The following is a 19,079-nucleotide window of genomic DNA, read 5'->3' as shown; positions in this document are numbered from 1 at the left end:
CCTGTCTCTCCTGTTCTCTCTTCCTTCTCTTCCCTCCCCTCTCTCCTGTCTTTCCTCCCTGCATGTCTCTTTCTATTTCTCTCTCTCTCACTCACTCTCTTTCTTTCTCTGGCAGGACTCAGCTTTTTTGGCAGGAGTGACCAGAATAAAAACAGCAACACCAGACATAGAAGAGAAAAAAGTGCAATGATCCATCGAACCAAAGGCTTTGCCCTTTCCTAATTACGTCGTGTCCAGTATCATTTTCTTTTTTCCTCCCCTCTTCATTTTTTTTAGACATTTTTGAAGTGGTAATTAGCTCTTGGAGAATAAAACCAGCTGATTCAGGGAGACCCAGTGCATTTTAGGGCGAGATGGCTAACAGGAGGGTGGCGTTGCTCCTTCTCGGATTCTTCCTCATCTTACAGCTGAGTCCTTCGCTGCAAGGAGGTAGGTGTGCACTTTGATGTTTCGTTTAGGAGATCCTGAGAAGCATTACTGGTGTAGCAGGGACACTGTGGGCTTCCAAAGTGCTTTTTTCTGCACATTTTGTAGAAACCTGAAGTGTGCACTATGCAGAAAGTGAAGCTGGAGGACTTGTGCAATTGACCAGCGCTAAAGGTGGTCATGTTTACTACTGATTGTAGATGTGCATTTTAACTGGAGGATACTTGATAGGATACTAATAACATGCAAGCAGCCATGCATTCAGAATAATGAGTCTCATTACATGTACCTGTGCCTGGCATGCTAACATGACAAGGATGATTACAAAACAATATTATACAAACCCTACAATGCATAACTCAGAAAAAAAAAAAGAAATCTATAGTAATTCAGAGGCATCCATCAGTTCTTGAACATTACCATGATGCATGTTTACTGAGGAATCTGGTCCACATTAACTAGAAACAATCAGTGTGGTGACATTCACATGATTCACATTTGAGTACGTTTTGCTTTTGCCTAACAACATCCAGGTCATTTTCTGACCAAAAGAACGATGTTTTATTGCTGAGAATACATTTCTGTCAATAAATAATGATATGATTCAACTGGTGTTTTAGTTGAAATTAATTCTTCATATTAAACTTTTGTGGATCATATACATACACTTCATATACTTTTGTGGTTAATACTGTATGCATTCAAATGCTTGTTTAGGTGGGTCACCCCATCAAGTTAAACTGCAGCATTTTTTGCAATCAAATTCAATGATTTCAAGCTTGCAAATACTGTAGTATGAACCAGCAAATGCGGACTGCAGATATTTTATAACTAAATATCATAAACTTTAACTCAGCTACAGATGTTAGTTTAAGTTCTCCACAGTCTTGTGCCAGAGTGCTCGACTGGGAATATGAATGTGGTCAGAGCTGTTCCTCTTGAAGGCCATTCCCCTCGATCGTAGAGCGCTTTGCTTGGCTGACGAGGAGAGTTGTGATGAGTTTGTTGTTAATCGAAAACACAGCTCATGTGTACTCAATTTATGAAGACTACAGATGGACTCTTTCTGTCAGCTTGTGTAGACTTGACAAATAAAAAACCTTCCTGGTGGACATCGATGTCCAGTGAGACGCACAAGTGCCCATTAGGTTGCTGTCTTTGGTTGTGCCTGGCCAGAAGCTGGCTTTGCAAGTAGCAAGGCAAACTGTGGTGCGGAAGACGGAGAAATAAAAAAATCTCCAACTTATTTTTTTGGCCCCATCATTAAATTGCAGTTGTTTTGATGTTCTTGGATGTGCGTCTGTGCAATGTTTAGTCGTGATTGGAAAAGATGTGGGGGTCTGTTCCCAGTTTCCAAACAAAGCCAGAGTATTTCACAATGATTTATTTATTTTCACAAAAATACTTTCTTCGGCACTTGCTGATGTATTTGTTTCCAGGCTGCTCCTAAAAGAGAGCTCTCTCAGCTCGTCTCACTGATGCTGAATTAATTTATATTATGGAGAAATACTGCTCTTGTTGCCTGTGAGGATTTACAGTTGTGATATGTTTCCCATAAAAGCCATCAGGGCCGCATCTTAATTTTAGCAGTCTGCTATGTTCATTTTAAGAATTGTATTGGAGGCCATAAAACAGCTCAGCTATTTCCTCCATACATCTCAAGCTCCATGACAAATTGCTGGTCTGTTCGACGCAGGCCTGTCTGTAGGGCATCTGTGATATTTGTATGCCGAAAGTGTAAACTATCAAGGCCATGAATGGGGAAAGTGTTTTTAAAATGACATTTTATCCTCTTGGCATGCATTTATCAATTCGTCTCCAAAGCCAATGCTAAGCAAAAGGCAATGCTCTTTGTAGCACAACGCATATACAAACATTCAGACAAACTGACACAAAAGAATCTAAAGTCAACTCCCATTACCCCATAGAAATGTTTTTTCCAGTGCTGTGCACATTGAACACATTGCTTTCTGGGTGCATTGTTATCGAAAGACGTTCGTATTGGACAGCTACCAAAATGTTCATCTGAAATTCAAAGTTCAGTGTCTGTGAGTCTGTTTGGATGGCTCGTGCAGGTGGAATGCTTTATGTAATGGTGTGAGTGAGTTATGGGGCAGGTGGGAATTTCAGGGCCTTGGGAAGTTACTATACCACCAGACAGGTTGCTGTTACTGTGATGGTTTAAGCAAAGCCTAAATGTCTCTCTGCTTCCATTCCTGCAAAATGGTGATAGTTCTGATACATGGAACAGCCCCTGTCGGAGCTTAAGGAATGTCATTTTGGAGCCAAAAGGCTCACATCATGCACTAAATTGACCCCATGAAAGCTATATTCAAGGGCTCAAGAGCACCCACTGTGAGACTTCATGTTAAACCATATAGTGTTACAAAGTATGTAATAAATGTTGTTGAGTAATGACCTTGCGGGATCCCAGAGTCTGTTTGCTTTATTGGAGCTGGCATTATGTCTAGTGTATCTAAACTGTTGATCGATTGTGTAAGCCTCCCGATGCAGTTGGCAGTCACATCATACACAATGGAAAGCACACGGTGGAAGTACCAATTATCACGTATCAGCTTTCTCTCTCACTCTCCAATACCCTACTGTGGTAATTTATCACTCAGAAGTCTGTCATACGTTTAAGTTTATGACAGCCAATCAGTATTTTTTTTTTCAAACCCATTGTTGGTTGGCTTTTAGAGCAGATGCTTCAAATACAGCAATGCATGGTACACGGGCTCCAGGTTTTGCTCCTGCAGCCAAAATAATTAGGCTGTTTTATGACAACCGCTATTAATGACATGCGAGCTATGAGAGGAGAGCCAGGGCCAGATGAAAGGAAAGGAAAGCAAAGTCTTGCCTCCTTCTGGTCTTGTAAGAATTAAGAAGCCTTTCTTTTCTCACACAAAAGCTTGAAATAAGGAGGGCACATTTTAAAAGGCACCACTTGGCGTAAGTCTTTGGCTCAGAACATCAGAGGAGTTCAATCCATTAGGTCTCCTCCTCACTGACATTCAGCTGGCTCTTCTTGAAGGTGTATGAAATCACCCCCAGATCAGATGGCACACCTCTGCCGTCAGATGGGATTATGATAAATTGCCCACCCTCCCCGTCCACAAGTTCTCAATCAGATTAGCGACTCCTCCAGAGGTGCTTTAAGGCAAATGTGTGCTGGGAGCGCCTCTCTGGACTCCATCCTGGAGATCTTGTTTTCCAGAGCCGGCTGTGCTTGCCTGAAAGGAATTAATGTCTTGTGGTATGTCTGGTGGCGTGTTGATTGATTTGAACTGAGCGTTTGCCATGCTGTCTGCTGACTGGAGCCGTTGTTAACACTGTAATGCCTGTGATAGACAATGCATATGATGCTTTTCATGCACCAAGGCCAGTTTATGTGCTGGTCTAGCTGGTGGCATAATTTCCACCAGCAAAACTGTACTTGTTGAGGACATCAGCATCTACTGGATATGCTGGAGACCAGCTAAATAGTGAGGATTTTTAAGGAGAACAGATAGGGCTGAGAAAATAAATTGTTGCATCGCGAATGAAGAAATTATATAGATTCTGAGATTTTCCAAATACATGGCGGTTCTTTCTCAATTAGATTCTGAGCTTAGTTTTGATCAGCAGATGGCGCTGCATGCTATAAAAACAGCCGTACTCTGCTTGTATCCAAATCCTTACACCCACTTGAAGCTAAAATAATCGTTTATAAGATTAGAAAAGTTTGAAGCAAATTACAAGGGTGTTCACAGTGGGCTGTGTTTACATCAGTCTGGCGTCATAAAGCCTTTCTGAGCTGAGGTGAAATTACAGACGCACTCTTCTTCATGAGCATTTGAGTGTCTGGATAAAAACTAGATTAGAGCACCAGCTGCTGTTAAAATCTACAATTAATGCAATCCATGAATCGATTCAGCATCGATTTATTGTTGCAGCCATGATAACAGATGCACACCACAGAAAGTAGCAGAGCAGGTCTGAACAAAACCATAGTTCAACATATGAATCTTTCCCATCCCATCTGAACCTCTGGTTCTGGTAGCCTGAAATACCTCACTTGTTTCCTGCACTCCAGTTAGCTATCCAGCACATGTACTTGTTGACTGATGTGATACGCTCTAAGTGGCCTTGTATAGCGAGAATAGAGCAGGCCTGGAGAAAGAAGGCCTTTGTAGAGCGTTATATTATGACCTCAGCTCTCGACTCCATGCTCTGTTGGGCTCCTGCAGTGTTGGCAGTGACTCTGTAGGAATGCTAGCAAAGATAAGCGGCTTCATTTAGCTACATGAATTTATACCTCCTTCTCATTCACAGTCTGAGGCCGTTAACAGATCTGTAGGTTTATCTCCTGTATCTTTGGCATTTTGAAACACAGCTCACTTGCCACACACTCATATAACTAGCAGTCGCCGGCCCATCACAGGATGTCATTGCTTTGAAATCACCAGATAACAAGACCAGTCTGCTTAATGCAAGCTGTGGACAGTATGTAATGTGAGTTTCAATATAAAAGCAGGCTCTTTAGAGTCTTATTTAGGTTTTGTTTAAACACAAGCATGGAAGTGCTTAGCATGCCTATCTCTGTTCAGAGTGGTGGTAACAGCAATTCAAGTGGGTTAACGACAGCTTCAGTGGTCTTATTTACAATAAAAGCATTTTTTCTGATAAAGCTGTTCACAGCTATTATGTCCTAAACTATATATAACTGATATTCCAGTGTTACAGCACATTAGAATGTTATTTGCTCTATAACCACAAATTCCAGTGAGGCTAAATGTCAAAGTGAGAATCCTGTCTGCTTCCACTGAGAGAAGACGGAGCCAAGATTTAAACAAAGACCTGCACTTAAACCATCCCGGATAGCTGTCATACCAGCCAACGTCAGAGACAGACTCTAGTAGGGAGAGGATATGGACAGGGTTCCTGGCTGGAATGTGCTTGGTCATGGGGTTAGGGCTTGATCTGATATCTGGTCTTCATAATACTTGTGATGAGACATTTTCACAAACTCTGAGAGAAATATATTAAAGGAGTTCATACATTTTATTTTCCATTTGCATGTTTAAATATGATATTTAGCCTGCAATAAAACAAAGTTGACAACATCCGAGAAATAAGAATTCACAATAAATTTCATGTTTTCAGTGACAGCTTATGTTCAAATTACATTAAACCAGAACTGTGTTAAAACTGTATAGTTTGGCTTTTAGGGAACAGTATGACATAATCTTTCTTAGGACTTGATTCAAAGTGTCCAGAAATGGTTCATTAAATATGTTTTTGTATGACACATTTACAAGTTTTTCATAAGCAGCAACCTCTATTTCACTATTCCTCATTATTATGATTATGATTTTGGTTGGAAATGTTGGAACAATCAGCTCACCCTTTACTAGTTATGGAACCTGTGGTGTTTCTCTTCCAAATGAAACCTGTAAAGCATGTCTAATAGCAAATCCACTCCTATTACAGCAAACCAAGCAATGTGTGCTTCTGTCGCTTCATCGAGATCGCTGTAATTTCATAGCCCACTGGCAGTGTTGGGGAAAGTTACTTTTAAAAGTAATGCATTACAATATTTCCTTCCTAAAAAAGTAACCAATAACGTTACTTAGTTAAAGTTTATTGAAAGTAATGCGTTAGATTACTTTTGCGTTACTTTTTAAATCTGGGCTGGGCTCGCTTGTTTGATTTTAATATAAAAATCAATTAATAAATCTTGTGTAATTTTTGCTTGTAAGTTTGGTTGAATTGGACCATTGAAGCTCAACAACAAATTGGTTTATAAAATGGGATTAAATACATAAAGGATACTTATATTATTTACCGTATTAATTATAGCAGCTTTGAGTCATTTTCCGAGTTTTATTGTTTTTATTAATTTTGAGTAAAATTAAATCAGATTATTCTGTGTGTGTGTGTGTGTGCCTGGGTGCGTTTGTGTAAGAGAGATTAATTAATACATGTTCACATTTATTCTAGAACTAAAGTAACATCTTACTCCCGATTTCTCACATTTCTGTCAATCAATAAATGGGGGAAAAAAACTAACTGCCGTTACTTATTTGAAAAAGTAACTCAGATATTCTCTTGTAAATTAAAAACTAATGCGTTACTTCACTAGTTACTTAAAAAGTAATCTGATTATGTAACTTGTGTTACTTGTAATGCGTTACCCCCAACACTGCCCAATGCTAATGCTGTTTACAAAATTCAAGCCTTTCTAATCTAGCTGGATAAGATCTTTCTGGAGGAGGCTTGTGCTGATATATGGAAAAAGAAAAGGGAGCGCTTATCTCTGTCTGTATCATTTACCTTCTCAGCCAAGGGAGAATAGAGACAAATCATCTTGATTTTTAAGCGACTTGAAGAATGTAGGACAGTCTGTGTATCATATGTTTATTTGCCTTTGCATTCCTCAAAGTTAACGCTGTCTCTGCACTGCAGCTCGGCTTGTGCCCAGGAGAAGAAAAGCAGGGAAGGGTGTTTCCCATCACAGAGATTTACTTTTCTAATTCTCCGGCTCACATCTTTCAGCCATTCATCATCCTCCTGTTTATATTCTTCAAGATAGGAATCTAGTGTCAAGATGTGACAAAATGTAGGTTTACCTACCACATGCTCAGCAAAGCAAGCAGTCTTTGAGTTCAAAATTATTAATGTATATGAAAATAAAGCTACACAATCAGTATATTTAATCCTCAAGATGTCAGGCTCACATGCTCATTTACAAGGCTTGCAGCTTACTCTGTATGTACTTACATGATCAATCACAAGTTTGGATTTCGTTCACTAAATCATTTGTTGTATTAGTTTTTTAACTGATCAATTGTAGTGATTGTTCATAGTGACTTCTGCGTGCAATCTAGACAGAAGTTCAAAAATAAGTGTTTATTTCTGTCACTATGTTATTTTCATGTCAGTATTTAATCAGTTAGTCATGTCAAATCTCTTTCAGATTTCAGATTTGACACAGTATTGCATTTAAATTAAGGAATTAATAAAAAATTAAGTCTTAAAAAAAGTATTAATCAATATACTTAAAATTTTGATCAACAAACTCATATGTTCCAAACAACGCTGTAAGCTGAAACTGTCAATCATTTGCAATGAAGCGTTGGTGCTCTGAGTCATGCCTTCATTAATGTGTTAATTAGCCGTTACCTGGATGGGAATCAAGTCGTCCCACATAGAGAATGTGTTAATTTAATACCAGTCATTTATTTGCCAAACAAGTCACCAAAACAGCCTTAATGATTCCCTGTGTGAATTAAACCACCATTCAAAGCTTTATGACATTTATTCATTTATAACATTATGAATTACGTCACTGATATAATTTAGATGTCCCAAAAATCATAGCTTAGAGATTCCTTAATATATCAGTGCCTTTATGAAGGGCCTTAATGAAAGGGTAAAACAGCAGTTGCACTGGACTAAGACTGCAGGCATAAACATCACGCTTTTTCTTCTGTAAACACAAAACCGTCCTGGTGCCAACTTCTGGATCAACTAGCAGCTTGGATTCTTATAGCATTCATAATAGCTTTTTGTTCAAATCCACAAAAACATTGAATGCAATAAGTAGGTCTAAAGTCATTAACTATTGGACGAAAGCAAAGCATGACTGACTAAATGTTAGGAGCTACTGGACTTATTTAAGCGTGTGAGAAAGTGGAAAATATGAGCTGTGTTTGTCTAGATAATCAGCTAAAGGTACATTTAAACAGCGTAGTTAAAGCATATTTGAATTTGATCATGTGGTAATCCAGGTTTCCTTGGAGAGAGACATAATTAGGTTAGATGAGTATAGGTACAGTATTTATGTGAAGCATTCGTATAGTTTGTATTTTTTTAGTTTATGTACTGTATAGGTAAACTTTTATATATAGTATATTTATAGTCAAAATCTGTCAGTAGGTTAGTTGTGTATAGGTTTATACTGTTTTACTTCATTGTTGTATGTCTGTATTTATGTAGCACTGTGTTATAAGTGAGGTATCACAAAATCTGCTCTCACCACTCCAACAGAGACAGGAAATCCTCTGTTCAATGCTGATACGAGGCTCGGTTACCCCGGTGAACGGTCACTTTCTGTCCAGAATGTGTTCAGGGGGTGGAGCTTCTCTCTGCACTCACCAATCAGCCAAGAGGTGGTTATGTTTTCAGAGCAGATCATTGTCACGCCGTGCGTTCGCTCAAATGTTCCACTGCACTCAAACACAGCCCATTGTCTGACAAGCATCAACACTTTCCCCCTTTTGAATATCTGACATGTGCTTCAGTTACATTAGACGCTAATTCTTCAGATAACTTTACTTGACTTAAAACAACAACATTTTCACTATAAAGTGAATTAAATATGAGGATTTCATATGCCCACATTATCATAGACTACTGTATACTGTAATAGCATACTAAGTTTTATTTTTCTTATTTTTTTTCAAAACAAATGTAATAAAGAATTATTCCTTCATCCCTAGTTTTAAATGCAAAAAAAAGTCATTTTAAGAAAACAATTTAATTTGCCTTTAATTCTCAGGAAAATTAATGTACAGTAGCAATCATTGAAAATGTCCAATATTTATTTGCTAAGCCTAGATGATGTCATACCAGCACAGTAAGTTCATATAACATCAAAGGGTAATATAAATCTATTTTGATCTCATCGCTTTTTGCATTTGCCTCTATGCATATTAATGTTATTAAGGAAGTGTTCCCCTTAATGTGATAAAGTTCAGTTTACTGTTACTGATATCAGTAGTAAGTTATAAAGACACACATAGCGCACAAACTTGCACCACTTTGAAGGTAAATGAAAACCCAGCTTGTAAGCTGAATTCTTCTTCAACAGCAAAAGTGTAGCCTGCCTCAGACTAAACATTTTTGTCACTCCTAATTGTGTTTTGAAGCTGTGCGATAATGTTCTGTCCTAGCTAAGCGTGTGAAGGTTTTGGCAAGAAGACAGTATATGTAAACTTTCCACTAGCGTATTAAAGATCTTTGTTCCATTTCTTCACTGCCTCATCTGCAAGTCAATGCCAGGGCAGTTCACAGCTTGCTCTTGTAGTTTCAATCTCTGATCTGCCGACTGTGAGTGATTCTTCCCATGTGTGGCTTTCTCTTTCACATGACAACACTGACCTTGAGTGGCCTTCTTCTTATTTTTTTTCTTCTTTTTATTTTTTTTATTTTTTGCAGACCACAAAATAATAACAATAATGAAATAAAGCATGTATAATCCTTTACTGAATAATGACAGGTTATTCGTGCAACTCCATAATAAAAGTCCATGTTTACTGCATTGCTTCTAATAAACACCAAAGAAGCTGGGACATATGGATTTGATTAAATGGCCTTCGAGGAACATGCAAAAACTATTACAAATCTTTGTCCTTGGAAGGGCTTTTCACATTCTCCATCAAACCGGATCTGGCTTCGAAATGTAGCTAATTGATGCCTGGGCTAACAAGACCTCCTGGGAGGCTGTTAGCAGTCGTAAAGCATTGGACCCACCGGCCCACCCATCATGAGCCTGTCCCGAGCCCATGTAAAACAGCCCACTACATGAGACTAAGCTTTCTTTACTGATATGCTGATGAAATGAATAATTACCATGTTGATCTATCATGGCATGAAATGTCAAATTATAAATGCAATTACTGTAGTGTCTTTCAAAAACATTCATGACATCACAAAATTGACATCTTATGTTATTAATATTTCAATAAATATAAAGAACAATAAACACAAACTCATCCATGTATTTGCAGATAAAGTTTGTATTTGTGTTTGCACTTAATTAGTCCAGGTTAACAAATTAGTTTCAGAATCAAAGTAACTTTGTGATGAAGTTGACTGTGCATAATATTTAGTTTGTACACATTTAGTATACTGCTGATGAAAACTAAGGACAAAGCTTTCAGGAAAAAGCACTTTCAACTTTTCTCTCAGCATTTCTCCTCTTCCCTAGCTTGCTTTCTAATCTAGTATTTTAATGATCCTGATATTGTGTAGACATATTGCTTTGTAAGTGGCTTTAGATGAATGCATCTGCTTAATGCATGAATGTAAAATACCACTCATGTAGCTGATTCATAAGGACAAGGATGACAAAACATCAGTTTCAAACATAACACAAACCCATTCAGCTGTATAAGTGCTTGAAAGCATCCTGTTTTGTCAAGAAAAAAAAACTGTAGATAAAAATGAAATGAAAATGAGTTGATTTCAAAGACTTCACTTGAAGGCTGTGTGTGATTCCTGAACTCATGAGGAGTTACTGACTTCAGCTAGATGTCCAGAGAAATGCCTGAAAAAGTCTTCCGTGTTTTCAGAATCAGATTTCTTCTCCTTGCATATCTGTTAGAGTTTGGGTTGGGAAACATGAAAGAGATCCTCACGATGCGTGTTTTTCTGTTACAGGGGTGTATGTGCCACCGGGTTCAGCTGGAGCAGGACCAGGAGGTGCTGGATTGCTACCAGGTGCTGGATTCTTCCCAGGTATAACCAATAACACCCATGATCCACTCACCGCTTTCATTTATACCAAATGAAGAAATGACACTGGCCATGATAGCTGATTTCAATCAGAGCACAGAATATATTTCACGCATATCCTGATTTTGCTGAGTTCGATGTGTTCCTAGGTCAACATATTTTGTTGACCCTGGAACAACATTTTACTCCAAAAATATATTCTTAACCATATCCCTACACCTAAACCTAACCCTAACCATGAGTAATCCCTAAAATCAGAGGAAATGATAGATGAATGACACTCATGTAGAAGCACCTAACATTGCTTGTAAGCGTAAACTTCACAAAATCTATAAACTGGTTCTTCAAATTTGATTGGTTAATCACAATGTTGTTCCAGGGACAACAAAGATGTTGTCCCAGGAACATGTCTCACTTGGTAAAATCAGATTCTGCTATATTTCACATACAACAGTCTGATGCGATTTACGTTATGCATACTTGAAAGTCAATCTTTTGTTTGCTTGCTACTAGGAGTCTCAAATAAAACTCTTGAAAGTCTTCCAAAGACTAGATACATTTCTCACGCTTTGTGATGTCTGAGAGTAAAGCTGAACCATCTTTATCTTACACTTGACAAGATGTGAACACCTCTGCGCTGAGAGTGCTCTAACTTTACTGGTTTTAACAGGTGCTGGGGCGTCCCAATACAAAGCAGCAAAAGCAGCAGGTAAGATCATTTTGATTTGACCATAAACACTCTAGAAGTGATTTGAGTCCACTGAGATCAGAATCATGTATTGTTTCCCATCTTCAGACCTCATTGACTAATTTTTCATCTGCTCCTTTACTCACCTATTCATTCATTCAATCAACCCGCCAAACATCCAAACATCCAAAAAAGTTGTCACTAATAAATTTGACAAATGTTCAATAGCTTTTTATTTCAGTTCCAATCTAGCTTACTACTATATTATAAACCTGTTGTTCAGCAAAGAGGTTAACAATAGTGTCTTGTTATCCTTTGTCAAACGTAAGAGCTATGGTACAGTCAAGTTGCATGTGTTGGCTGGCAGGCTGTGTCAGTAAAAGTGAGCTGTCATTGCTTATAAAACTGCCATAAAAGTCAAAGACCACCTGTGTGACATTTGGCGAAGTCACATCTTGCCATTTGCAAATGAGTAATGTGTGCTGCTAGAGGAGTCTTTGATATAGCATGTGATAAGCATGAGATGGATGCTAATGAAGCAATCTCTTGTTCAGCAGGAGGATATGGAGGTTCTGCTGGGACTCAGACAGGAGCATTAGGGGCTGGAGGTTATGGAACTGGTAAGAGCTCTTCAAGGTCATCCATACATGTACATTCATTTGCATGCATTTACTTAATTAGCAAATCAATAAAAAGATGTCCCATTTCACAGCAATTACAAATATAAAATGTAGTATGTCAGTGTAATATCATGGATTTTGCATCACTAACTATCCAAAAAGGGGAGTTTCATTGTAAATGTTAATATATAATTGATTTCTGTGATCAAAGCTGTATTTTCAGCATCATTACTGCAGTCTTCAGTGTCACATGATCTTCAGGAATCATCCGAATATGCTGATTTGCTGCTCAAGAAACATTTCTGATAATTATCAATGTTAAAAACAGTTGTGCTGCCCAATATTTTTGTGGAAATCATGACACATTTTATTTGTCATGATTCACAGATGAATAGAACGTTAAAAAGAACAGCATTTATTTGAAAAATAAACCAAACAAATGCTATCAGTATAACCAAAAAATATACAGATGAATTGGAACTGGAAAAAAATCACTCAAACAAACAATTACCAAAAACAAACAATTACCCCCCCCCCCCCCCCCATCGGCTAGAAGACAACCTCCTAAACCAGGTAAGCCCACTGAGAATTTTCGCAATGATTCAAGAGATCTCAATAGAGCATTAGTCCCAATGCCCACAGTTCATCGGTATAAGCATACTAGAATATCTGATGTGAAATAAATGAGAATATTACCACAGTTCTCAGATTTCCAGTTTTACATCCATCGGGTCACCAGGTTTTGCAATGGAATATCCTTTCTTGGTGAAATTATCATTTTCATCCCAGCACCCTTGTCCACGAGCTGAATTAATGAGTGTAAACTTACATCAGCGCTACTCAAACAATGGGGCAGCAGCTCTGAATGTGTTACTGGAATACAATAAGTGGAAATCGTGGCGCCTACCAAGTGCAACTGGACCCATTCTGATACTGTAATATAAATATTGTTGCTTTCTCTGTCAAACCGAGCAGTATTGGTGCATTAGCACCATTCGGGTATAATTGAATTTCCTAACGCAGTGTGGATTCCAGCGACATGTTTGGAGAGATAAGGAATTAAACAAATGTAGCCAGGCTCAATAAACTTTGGAGCAGCTCACTGGCTCCTCTGAGAAAGACCTTTTCACTCTGAAAGAGCTTTTAAACTCCCCGATATCAGATTTTGCAGTGGAAGTTGTCTTTGGCTGTGATTGCTGGAGTGAAGCAGGAGATAATAGTCTAATCTTTCGCTTTTCATCTTTGAGGTAAAAATACTTAGCAGTTCTGAGGGGAAGCAGACGCATTTAGACCCCAGGCCTCGCGTCTAGCTGATGCACGAAACACAACCTAGCATGAACGCAGTCCACAGATAAGATGAATGAACCTATTTAAGATTAGATTGGCTGTAAGGCAATGTCTGAATAGACTCGGTCCCTGCAGTTCAGTTGACCAAATGTAGAATGGCTCATGGATATGTGTTCCTGTATATCACTCAGGTCATGCACAATCTGTACCAGCAGAGCTCTGTAGAAAGACACTTAGATTTGCACAGAATTCTATCAGCCGTTCATTCATTAAAAAAAAAAAAAAAAACTCTACACATTCTTACTGGACCATGGTAAATTTGTTTTAGAATGTCCAAAATCAATCTTAAGAAGACAGACACATGCAGCCAAGCAACTTGAAACAATAGTTATGACTGCAGTATTAGAATACATTTATAGATATTCGATTGGTTAGCTGTGCCTCCATCCACAGGTGAATCTGAGAAAATTACACATTGCAAATAACATCCATATGACCAAAACACATGTGCTTTGCTACAGTACCAATCAAAATAAATGTCTGTAGATCATTTCACACAAAATAATAACAAATTAGTTTGGTCATTATTATAAAACACTATAGTGTTGTCATAAGTCAGTCAGGCTCTTCATCCACCGTGCACTCAACTCAAACACTCATCTCCTGCACCTGTACACCTTCCAATCAACCAATCACCAGCACCTGTTCACCATCAACCCATCATCTCACCTCCACATAAATGCACACTCCTCACTCACCCTCTTGGTTGGATCTCGTGACTATCAGCGGATCAATCCTCTGCCAAGTCTCTAGTATTGAGTCCTTCAGAATTAACCTCTTGTACTTCACTTCTCTCCAGCAATCCTCCATTTCCTTCCAGTGCCTCCAGCTATCCACCTGTCCTCCGATACCACCCTTACTCCCCATCACCGAGGTGTGTGCTCACAACTGCCAACTCTGGTCACCCCCATCTGGCAAGAATACATTCTGTTTGAAAGTTCTCTCATCCTCCATCCACCTACTATCCCTCTGTCACTTGCGTACCGGTTTCAATAAATCCTGTATACCTCTAAACCCCTGCCTTCAATCAGTCCGTTACAAGTGTAGAGCATGACTCGAACAACATCTTTTGGTTCTAAGGGTTTGCATGAAGTGATCGGATTGGTGATTTATTTGATGAACACAGTCTATGACATCATGCGACTGGATTTTGTTTCTGGTATGCAGTGATCTTGACCACCAACATAACACCACAATGACAGCAGACAAATCCCATGACAAAAACATGACTATAGTATCATAAATAATAAAGCAGTCAATCATTGTTATTTAAAGTCCCCCTCCAAAGAAGTGCTCTTTAAAAAAATAATAATGTAAAAATACAAATGTTTACTATATAAAAACATATATATATCCTGTAATATTTACTTTATTCTGGTGGACTATCATAATTTTCTAAAATATATTTAGTATTTTTATTTTATTTTAGCATTTAGACTTCTATTTGTGATAAGTACCACTGATTAAATGTTTTCCTTAAATTCACTGAAAGCCGCTTTGGCTATAGCTGTTAATGGTTTTACTTATTCATTAATCATATTCTTTTCTTTTGTTTTTATGGCTCACAACTGTATATTTTTTTAAATTTATATTTCTGATATAATGACCTATTTATTTCAGTAAAACTATACTTCATAGTATAGATTATAGAATTAATGAAAAACCATTTGATTGCCCTTAGCCTTCTGCTCTACTGTAAGAAGTTATAACCATTTTGTAATGTCATAGTAATTGCTATCAAAAGGCAAATTATATGTTCACGATTCAAATGCCTGATATCACAACACCATGGTTTATAGTTGTACCCAAGTCTCCTTGTACACAATAACTTTTGGGATCACTTATAAACCATCGCAGATAGCGTTTAAAAATATCGATGTTGGAAACCTTAACTGCAAAAAGATACCTGGTGTTAAATTAAAGCAAGGTGATGGCTGAGACGAGCGATGTGAGTCACAAACTTGGCTTCTGCAAGCCCTTGTAAAACAAAGCTAATTGTGAGGCTTGTCATCATTGCTGTGATGAACTGTTGAAATTGGGGAGGACTTTTGGAAATCATCCGCTAGTCCTGGTGCCTGAAGCACAGGTGGATTCTGTGTCGCTTGCCGCTGCCAACGCCCACAAAAATCCTTATTTTGCACAAATGTTGGCCAGCTTCTTGACACAAATGGTTAGCTTGCATGTCGTGAGACCATGGACAATTTTCTTTGTTTCACATGTGCGTGAGATCGATCTCATAAACATCATGGCTAGATTGGAGGTGATGAGGAAAGATTTGGCTCACAAGGATTTTTTTACATTGAATTTATGGGATTAATTCTGCAATGGATAAACAGTCAGCTGCATTTTATTTAGTCACCTGATCACAAAAGCAGACTTTGTTTTGATCTGTACATAAACCAGAGCAGCACAACCCATAGAAAGTATGTCAGGTTTTGCTTTCCACATGCTTTTCTATGTTGTCTCAGTGAGAGGAGCCAATTTGTTTCAGACTTGAAAGGGAGTGAGGGGTGAACGCAGAGAGAATGAAGGGTGTGGGCCAGGCAGATGAGCTGGGAAGAGCCAGAGAGTCTTGTGAAGCACATGTGCTATTCATTATTTGGCTCAGACCTGTCCTCGAACTGCTCGCTTCTGGCCTCTGCTTGTGAATAATGGTCGATCTTCATGTCCCCGAGTTGACGCTGACATTCTTCAACTCCCGCGGGAGGCAAGCATCACTTCCTGTGCTCGTCCCAATGTGCGGGCAATATGCTCAAAAGGCAAAATTTGCAAACAAGTCTTTAGAATTTGTTCTCACCTCTGAAGAGATGCTTGTCTGTTTACGTTGTCAGAGGCAAACATTTTCAAGATGCAGACGATTGTGTTTCGTTTCACAAGTCTTGCACAACTGCTTTGGAGGAGCGCTCTTCCAAAAAATGCTGTCCACCACAATGTGGTCATCATCATAACAGCGTTCTACTTTTAGAGTATGATTGAGCATAAAACAAGAAGTCTTTTCATCTTTGTTCACTTCCTGAATGAAGAACCATTCGGTGACACATGCAGCCATAAAACACAAAGATGCATCCTTACTGGAAGAAGAGATGTGTGATGCTGGAAATAAATAACAGAGGAAACATGGACATAAATAAATAAATGAAAGAGGGGAAGAAGGCAACAGATCTTTATTGTATCAGATTTGGACTTCTTTTCTCAATGCAATGTGGATGCAATAAATTAAGCGAAGGAAAAAGCCATAATGTAAACATGCAAGGAAGTTATTTCCCAAACACAGTTTCAAAGACTTACTCTTGACAATGCTTTTCCCATAACTTTAAACTTGCCCCTGTCAAGGATGGATACACAGAACACCTGATAAAACATATTTACTTGCAGCAGTACTTTGTTTTTTGGAAATGTACCATGTTTTGAGCATACATAATACTACTGTGAAGTTTTGTTGGTCAAAGAACCCCTGTATTACCATCCGATACCATAACTGTACCATAGTCCTGTCACAGTATTGTTCTGTAAGGGACATACAGTTCACACACATTGTAGTGCACTGGTTCCTAATCTCATTCCTGGAGCCCCTAACCATTGAGTCTTCGATTCTCTGCTCATGAGCTGATGATCTGATTCAGGATGGAAACAACTGTACTAGAATGTATGCCCGATCCTGGAGATCTACCTTCCTGCAGAGTTCAGCTCTAACCCTATGCAAACACACCTGAACCAGCCCATTAAGATCTCTAGGGCCCTTTAGAGCAGGGTTTAGTCAACACAAAAGTACTCTGATATCCCTGAGGTCTGTCAGGAGCAAGAGTGTAGAGCTTATGTGAGCTCTGTTTATCAGTCGTATCATATCTCAGCCCTGACTTGTCAGAAAAGTATTCAGTGTGCACAAACTCCATGCATATGCGAGCCATCTGGTAGATGTTTCACGCATCGCCAACTGATCAGACCGCCACAGTCGGCTCTCGCATTGACATTTTTTACTTTGATTTGCACAATACAGTTCTTTGAGATGTGATAAATAATATAAATAAATGATCAAGCATCTGTGCCAGCTCAGACTGCAGATATGTTCACCTTCTGCCTAGGGGGATGATACAGACTGAAGGAGTTTGTGGCATATTTCTGGAAGCGCACGAGTAACAAAACTTGACAGAAGCAGATGGTGTTTCACCCCGGTGCACTCTGTCATAAAACCTACATAAACAATTCATAAGCATGCATTGCTGTTTGTGACAAACGATATCTTGAAATAAAGCTATGATGTCAGTGTTGGGTTGTCATCAGTGATTTCGATTATACAGCTTGCAAGCGTGTTATGTCAAAGTCGTACACGTTCACCAAAAACTGTTACCATAGTTACCATAAACCTACATAGCCACAGTTTATGAGATATTCAGGTACACTTTCAATTATATGACAGTAAACAGAGCAATAATAAAACTATTTTAGTAGCAGATATGGCTTTTCCTCTGTGACATATGAGTCATGTTTTAGAAAATCTCGCTGGGGTAATGAGAACTTGCAGACATTCTTACAATGGATTGTTTCGCAATCGCATGTACATTGGATCCATTCACATGGCAGTGCATTACTGTCTTTCCTGCGCAAACACCTGCTCCCTTTGGGAGGAACAATCGTCCAAAATGATACTGGACACAGTAGGGGACATCTGGTAATATTTTGCTTTCAAGTCCAATGAAGGGAAAAACAACAGCATATCGATAACTACATTTGCATTTCCTAAGGAAATGCCAGAGCTTGTAGAACCGCATCAACGTTTTAGTTAAGTCTTGCTATAATTAAATCCTGCATCAGACCTCTTTTGCTGTTATTTCAATTTAATAGCTGGACTATGCTTGAAAATTAATACACATGGTGACATTAGCTATAGGTGGACCCCCTGCCAGCCAGCAATCTATTTCTGTCTGTAGCTGAAACAGCTTGCCCCCAAATTTCATGCTGGCTACTTAACTGAGCATCAAGGTCTATAGCGAATCACTCGGTGAGTAGTTGTTGATGTCATCTTTGGACCATCTCTTTTTCAGTTTTTTCATGCTGAAAGGAAAGCTCTATGCATGTCTTTAATTTGGTAAATGGCCTTTTACTTGCTGTAGGGTTCACAAGGTATCTCAAGCTCACAGGTCAGTGGAAATGACTGGGCCTGAGATCCTTCCCATAATCTCACAGGACCTCCGTGTCATCTGAATTCCATGATGTTGTAGTCGGTTCACTGCAGTTGCCGTCAGTTACATGGATGAGGGCCACGGAATTCTCTGCTCTCTTAAATTAAATCTTCAGGCTTGTCCAGCTGCTCCAGTGAGGACCGGCAGAGGGACGGAGGGGGGTTTGTGGGTGTGGATTAAGCTTTACTTCTGCTCCATACTCCTGGCTCCCTCTATCTGATGTTGTTAAAAATGGTTTTAAAAGTCCAGATCTCATCTGGACTCTGCTCAAATGGTGCTTTAATTCAAAAATGAATCATTGATGAATGTTTCTTTCTC

General features: G+C 38.8%; 1 protein-coding gene across 5 annotated transcripts in view; it reads left to right on the top strand.

Annotated features, from left to right (window-relative positions):
- The first annotated feature begins 62 nt into the window (after positions 1–62).
- LOC113115457 (elastin-like) overlaps positions 63–19,079 on the top strand; it is a 64,896-nt gene continuing 45,879 nt past the window's right edge. For 2 of the 5 annotated variants that reach the window (XM_026283036.1, XM_026283037.1), the window contains exons 1-4: positions 64–429; positions 10,852–10,929; positions 11,597–11,635; positions 12,169–12,234. In XM_026283036.1, coding sequence (XP_026138821.1) covers positions 354–429; positions 10,852–10,929; positions 11,597–11,635; positions 12,169–12,234 — 259 coding nt within the window. In that variant the 5' untranslated portion in view covers positions 64–353. Of the gene's footprint in view, positions 430–10,851; positions 10,930–11,596; positions 11,636–12,168; positions 12,235–19,079 lie in introns of all 5 variants that reach the window. The other 3 variants (XM_026283035.1, XM_026283034.1, XM_026283038.1) reach the window with 3 other exon arrangements.

Source organism: Carassius auratus, chromosome 15 (assembly GCF_003368295.1).
Source record: "Carassius auratus strain Wakin chromosome 15, ASM336829v1, whole genome shotgun sequence".
Classification (NCBI taxonomy): domain Eukaryota; kingdom Metazoa; phylum Chordata; class Actinopteri; order Cypriniformes; family Cyprinidae; genus Carassius; species Carassius auratus.
Note: the sequence above shows the minus strand (reverse complement) of the source record. Positions and strands in the feature narration are given on the sequence as shown.